Consider the following 7,519-nt stretch of genomic DNA (forward strand, 5'->3'; position numbering starts at 1 on the left):
CAAAGTGTGGAATCCCTGATGAAGGTCCTGTGATCTCCTCTCTCTCCTTTTGGATAGTGTCAATAGCTGAATAACCATTTCCACAGACATAGCTAACTCTAGACTCCTTTGTCATGGCTTCTGGGCCAAAGTAATCTATACTCCAGGATGGTGACCATGTTGTATCTGAAAAAACAATCTACAATAATAAAGCAGAACTTTTCCTTTAAAAATTCAACTTTAAGTTTTGAATTAATTAGACTGTGCATGTCTAGATAATTAACATAGCCATTATGTTATAACTTAGTCCCTTTTATGATGACTTTCACAATTAACTTTCACAGCGGATTTTTAAGTTTACAACAACATTATTAACTATATGCAGATCATTAGATCTTCACAACTTATGTATCCAGTAGCTTCATAAACAGTTGATATGATGCTTATTTTTAAACTTGCAATTGATCTTAGTAAGGGAAAATACCAGTGTTGAACAAACCTGGAAAGTATAGGGATGTAATTTCCATACTTGCTTTGGGCTTGTTTGGGTATGTGTATGTGTGTAAGAGAGGGGGGAGGGGGAGAGTGAGGGAGGAAGGAGAGAGAGAGAGAGAGAGAGAGAGAGAGAGAGAGAGAGAGAGAGAGAGATCAAAAGAAACATTTTAGACTGGAGGTAAGAAATAGCAAGAACTAAAGTTTCTGGAAAGAAGTCACACCTACATTGATCATTCTAAAAATGTAGATTAGTTAATTTGACTGCAATGACTATGTAGAGCTTCTAATGATGAAAGGTCCAGAACTAAATTATCTGTGTTATCTTATATCAGAAGCCTTCTAGGAAAGGTTAAAGGCATGCAAGTGAGTTTCCTGGAGATGGCCCACTGTTTTACATGGTTATGATGGGTACACTTTGAAATGCAAGATCCTTAAAGAAGTCATCTCAGAACTTCTTCTTGCTGATGATATGCCTTTCCTGCCATTATTATGTAGCCTAATGATTCCTGGGCATCATACTACCCTATTAGGCAAATTCCTTGCAAATCAACATGAAGATGAACTTTCATGAATTAGTGTTATTTAGATTAATTAATGACTTTATTGAATTCCTAATTTGATCCAAATAATTTAAGAAGAAAACTTAGGGAGATGGTTTAGTGGTTTTGCCCTAAAGATGTAATAAAGTAAGAATCAAGAATAGAATGTGCCCCCTCCTCACAGAATAGTAAACATAGGCTGCATACTAAGAAATACAATGAGCCTTCACAATCATATTAAGAGAAATAAGCTTGGGATAAATTTGTGATCAAGAAAAAACATTAATTCTAGGTCATGTCCAAGGATGAAGCCACAGGTGTGCATTGTGATAAAGCAAGTCCATGTAAAACTATTGCTTTAAACTTATAATGAGCTTATAGAATGAAACACTGCTTTGAACTCATTGTTGACATCTTTCTGTAACTCTTTATGTAATCTTTTATCTATGAGGTAATTTTATAAAGAACTTTTGTCTAAGAAGGTGTAAAAAGGCCAGAAATAAGAAATAACGTGATGACTTGGTGGGGGGTATTCTGCCCCATTCATTCAAATGTATTCAAGGCTCAGTCTTAATCCACCAAATGAATGTATAAATATGTCTGTTTGTCTATATGTATTCATATACAAAAGTGTGTATACATGTATGTATGTAAATATGCATGAACACTTATGGAGTTGATGAGACAGGAGGTCTGTCCTTACCAGAGTATCACATGTATATGAGTATGTTTGTGTCTGTGCACGTTGTCTGTGTAAATGATTTTCTTTATTTTGATTCTGGTTCATGAATAGTTAACAAGTTCCAATCTTCTTGCCTGGCCAGTGAGAAGTCCTTAAGCCAGTGAGATAGCAATTAAGCCCATTTTCTTCTTAATTCCCTACTGCTACCAGCAGGAATTTATATCCAGAAACCAATGGCTTTAGGCCTTAAAGTAGCAAAGAAAAAAAATTTTACCAAAAGTAAGCTATTTTTGCCTGAGCAATCACAACTTTGCCACTGCACCTGTCAAAGTGCCCGTTGCTGCCTACCTCAGTTTGCCTAATAACCAGAAAGTTCCCTGGCTATCTTATCCCATAATAATAATCATGCACTGTTCATTTTTGTGTGTGACATAACATCCTGTTGCTGTAAGACACATTCTTTTGGACTGTATAAACAGTTCCATAGCTTCGACACAAAAGCTAAGAACGTAATCAGATAACATATGAGGCCTACACTAAAGGCTCCCCCAATTCACAAATAAAGATTTTACGTGAGGTACTTACCAATGTATTTGAATATATGTTTTGATTTAAGACCTTATACATATGAATTATATACATAAGTATAAATCTTAGGAAACTTTTCTGTTACTGTGTTGGAAAACAAAGCTGCATTTCCATGTCATAGTCATTTATATTTGGCTCCAGAATAGTCTGTCTCTTAATTCCTTTGAGGTGAGAGCTGACAAACAGTTGTATGAAGTACAAAGTGAAGAGTCTCCCACTCCATCCCAGTCCATGCACAGCCATTTCCTACCAGTCTCTTCCCACTAAAGTGGTATATTTGTTACAATTGATTGCTCAATCTTGACACATAAATCTTCTCAAATTCAGAGTTTATAGTAAAGGTCATTGTTGATATTGTTTGGCTTATGGGTTTAATAAATGAATAATGATGAGTATCTCTGTGGTAGTAACAGGCTAAGTATTTCCCAATGCTAAAATTATGTCTTGCACTACAATACTCATCTCTCTCCCACCAGGCTCTTGGTGACTATCTCATAATGGTTTCTCTTTTAATTATAGATATTAAATATAATATCTATATAATTATAAAATATAATTATTATAATGGCATATGGTTTTAATTATATAGTATATATAGTAGTATAGAGCCTTTTCATATTGACATTGCATTTAGTAATAAATAATAAAATTTCCTTAATGTCTTTTCATAGTTTAATAGTTGATTTTAGAATTGGTGGTTTGTTTTGTAATAAGAGCCTGCATCAATCACTGTGTTCAGCCTTGTACCATGATTATTCTACTTTCCTCCTAACATTTCACAAAGAAAAGATGCCATCATCAATGTTAAATGCCAGTTCAATTTTCATTTTGTGACTGTGTGTTCCCTTTGAATACCATTAGTGTTTGTAATAATAGGTGCATGAGCATCATTATTATTTTTTTTATTAACTTGAGTATTTATTTACATTTCGAGTGTTATTCCCTTTCCTGGTTTCCAGGCAAACATCCCCCTAATCCCTCCCTTTCCCCTTCTTTATGGGTGTTCCCCTTCCCATCCTCCCCCCATTGCTGCCCTCCCCCCAACAATCACGTTTACTGGGTCTTAGCAGGACCAAGGGCTTCCCCTTCCACTGGTGATCTTACTAGAATATTCATTGCTACCTATGAGGTCAGAGTCCAGAGTCCAGGCTCAGTCCATGTATAGTCTTTAGGTAGTGGCTTAGTCCCTGGAAGCTCTGGTTGCTTGGCATTGTTGTTCATAAGGGGTCTCGAGCTCCTTCAAGCTCTTCCAGTTCTTTCTCTGATTCCTTCAATGGGGGTCCCGTTCTCAGTTCAGTGGTTTGCTGCTGGCATTAGCCTCTGTATTTGCTGTATTCTGGCTATGTCTCTCAGGAGCGATCTACATCCATCTCCTGTCGGCCTGCATGAGCATTATTAAATTTCATCTTATGTGGTTTCCATTATTTTTGTTTGAGTTCTTTATGTTTACCTAAATGTCAAGTAGATTATTATGATTGCAGTACTGTGAAGAGTTACTATTTACTGTTTTCTTCCTAGCTTGATTTATACAGTATTTGTTCTCATTATTATATTGTTGTGAAAGTAGACGCATTTGTAAGGAACACTTTAATGAAATACTATCTTTACCAGCTATATCGTTTACTATGAATATCAGATTTGTGTTAATGTTCTCATTATCTTCACAATATAGTTTATATAGATATGAAATATATTATACTGTTTGAAGAGCAGTGGGGTCTTAGTTATTCTATCCCTAAGGCCACAAGAGATGGATAGTTCTATGGTAAAGTGTGCTATTTTCCTATTATCATAGAAATATGAGTGTGAAAAGTAGATTAGTGTAAATTAGACTGGCATACCCATTTTTTGGGGGGAGGAGGAATATAGAACTAATTTTTATTTAGGTGTGCGTGCGTGTGTACTCTTGTGCATGTGTGCGGATGCTTGTGCATGTGTGTGGATGCTTGTGCATGTGTGTGGATGCTTGTGCATGTGTGCAGATGCTTTTGCATGTGTGCGGATGCTTGTGCATGTGTGCGGATGCTTGTGCATGTGTGTTTTTGCTAGAGTTAGTTCCTCCATGAGAGTCCAAAGGATCTGACCTAGATTCTGCTGTTAAATCCTAAGGTGTTAATCTGTCAGTGTTTTGGAATAATTGTAGTATCTCAATGGAATCTGGGAAGAAATTCTTATTGGTAGATATTCATACATTTCTAGTTCAACGAGGAACATCATCCTTAGCCCAAATCTACAAAGATAGCCATTGCAAATGTAGATAAGATTTTTCTAGGAGTATTATTAATTTTCCAATTTATAAATGGAAAATTATAAAATAAAGCACAAAATTTTGCTTTAAAGGTTATTCTTCCAAGTATATTTTGCATATCCATGTGTATAAATTCAGTGTGGAAGGAAGGAAAAGAATCAACAATATTCTGTTGTAACAGGATCTTAGGCTTTTTTGTATCATATTTTATTAATGACAGCACATTTATCATTTTTCTGTAAAGTTTATCCAAAAGACCCTTAAAAGAAATTTTCTGATAATTTTATAATAAACAGAAGAAAAGTGACAAAGTTGGAGACCTATAGAGAAAGCCATTGTTTGGATGAGGGACTTTGGACTAAATATGAAGGTGAAGAGGAAATTTAATGTTAGAACAGATCGGAAGCCAGTGTATGTGGGAACGAGTGGTGAGGGCAGTTTGTTAGCTGTCTAGCATGCAGGGAGGTACAGAATATCAGAAATAAAAACCCAGTGGATAAACTTATTCACTAGAAAACATAATTTAAGTCATTCATAGAATTCATAGTAATCAATCTGGAATAAGTTATGGAAGCCTCAGTTTCTCAAGTAGTTTTTTTTTCTTTAGCTATGTCAGAACTAAGGTAAATTACTAGATGATATAGACAGAAAGTTTGCTACCAATTATAATAGCAATTTCTTAGGTTATACATATCACACATGGAATGAAATTGGTTACATTGGAATTGTTCTAATGATATATATGAACGACTATTAGGAATAGTATAACTCAATAACTAGCAATAAGGTTCTATTATATGGATTATATTTGGCTAGATATTGTAGAAGATTTACAAATCAAGACGATTTTTATCTATGCAATTTATTAATCTCCTCATGAGAACTTGCATGGCTAGTATACAGACACACCAATGCTCATGATCATATAGAAAAAAAGGCAAAATATTAGGAAAGGCAGATGATGGTAAGACTACTTGAATGTCACTGGAGACATTCTGAAAAACTTAATGAGGTTATCTAAAGATGAGTCCTAAAACTGTAGACTTTCAACATAGAAAGTAGGTGAAAGGTTGAAGTAGAGTGGGCAGGAAAGTTTACCACCAGAAATGGTTCAGATATCTAAAGGAATAGTTAGGCTAATTTTCAAGTCTTGAGACTTGAGGTGCATGCTAAATCTAAGAGAAAGTTGAAGGTAGATTATAAAAGTTATTAGTTCATTCAATTTATATATGAGAAACAAATCCAAGAGATGTTTATTTCTCTTTTAAAATTTCTTTTCAACTGAGTTCTTGGAAGACCAATTTAAAACCTCTGCAACTGATACTTTCTGGGAAGGCAAAGTCAGATTTTGCCAATGGAGTGCCTTGGGTTTATTAACCTCACTCTAGGGTAGGACCCCGTGCCTAGGAGCACTTGGCCAGCACAAAACAGACTCATTTGGGGGAAGGGGAGTATGTTAATTTCTTTTGTTTTGATATTTTTTTGTCTTACTCATTATTCATTTTGATTTTAGTATTTTATTTTTGCTGTTTTTTGGAAAGAGCAATAGAAATAACATGAAGTTGGGTAGAAAGGGAGGTGGGGGATCTGAGAGGTGTTGGGGGAGGGGAAATGATCAAAATATATTACATGAGAAATTCAAATTATGAGTAAAATAAAAGTTAAAATAAGGAGAGATAAGGGGAATCTGCATAAGTGTTTTAGTGGTAAAGAAAAATGCATTAGGAAATATTATTGTGAACGTGTTTGATTGGATTATACCTAGATCTATATAACTTTAACCTTTAATGTGTGACAATTGTTTCTCATCTTGAAATAAGTCTTTATGTCATTACTGGTTGTCAAACATGAGGTCCTTTACAATACACAAGTCTCAGAATAGCTCTCTGGATCTGCTTGGTTTTCACACTGTAGATGATGGGGTTCATCACAGGGGGGATGAGCAGGTACACATTTGCCATGAGAGTGGGCACATAGGGTGGGGCGTGTTTTCCAAACCTGTGGACAAAGGACAGACTGATCAAGGGGATGTAGAAGATGGCCACAGCAGTGATATGAGAAATGCAGGTGCCGAAAGCCTTCTTTCTCTCCCCAGGGGACGCGATGCTGAGAACAGAGCGGATGATCAGGACATAGGAGAGCAGGATAAAGATAGAGTCCACTCCAGCAGTAGAGATAATTGCAGTTAGTCCAAAAGCACTGTTGATCTTTGTGTCTGAGCATGAGAGCTTCATCACATCAGGATGGAAGCAATAGGAGTGATGGAGCACATGGCTACGGCAGAATGATAGGCGCTTAAGGAGCAGGACTAGTGGGGTCAAAGTGACAGTCGCTCTAGTAATGACTGCCAGACCAATTTGTGCAATCCTTGCGTGAGTTAGAATGGCAGCATATCTCAAGGGGTTTGAGATGGCTATAAAACGATCAAAGGCCATAGCCAGGAGTACTGACGATTCCATGAATGTGAAGAGGTGAATGAAGAACAGCTGTGACAAGCAGGCGCTAAAGCTGATCTCCTGGGCATTGAGCCAGAATATTCCCAGCACTGTCACGATTGTAGAAATGCAGAGACCAATGTCAGTGGTGGACAACATAGAGAGGAAATAGTACATGGGCTCTTGGAGAGTTGGTTCAGTAAGGACTACGAACAGGATCAAAGAATTCCCAGATAGTGCAGTTAAATAGAGGCAGCAGAAGGGGATGGAGATCCAGGGATGAGCCCATTCCAAACCAGGGACACCAGTCAAGAGAAAAGTAGGAGAGGTGGAGTTATAGAAGATTGACATTATGGCCTGTCCAATCAGAATCTTGACGTCTCAAATCTAGAATTTCGAAATTATTTTAGTTGAAGTCTGATAGATATTCAATAAAGTGGATGAATCTTAGGGTATGCCTCAATTAAGCTTGACATCTACAGCTACCCACTAAATACTTTTAATACCAGTTAGGAGGGCATTACCAGAAGGTTTTCTAATGACCCACACTATC

The 7,519-nt window shown here is 36.5% G+C and overlaps 1 protein-coding gene across 1 annotated transcript; it reads right to left on the bottom strand.

Annotated features, from left to right (window-relative positions):
* Nucleotides 1–6,372: 6,372 nt before the first annotated feature.
* On the bottom strand, nucleotides 6,373–7,317 carry Or51f4 (olfactory receptor family 51 subfamily F member 4). The gene is given in 1 exon segment (NM_001001008.1): nucleotides 6,373–7,317. A coding segment is annotated over 1 exon segment (945 nt).
* Between the last annotated feature and the right edge of the window lie 202 nt (nucleotides 7,318–7,519).

Source organism: Rattus norvegicus, chromosome 1, assembly GCF_021556685.1.
Source record: "Rattus norvegicus strain SHRSP/BbbUtx chromosome 1, alternate assembly SHRSP_T2T, whole genome shotgun sequence".
NCBI classification, from domain to species: Eukaryota; Metazoa; Chordata; class Mammalia; order Rodentia; family Muridae; genus Rattus; species Rattus norvegicus.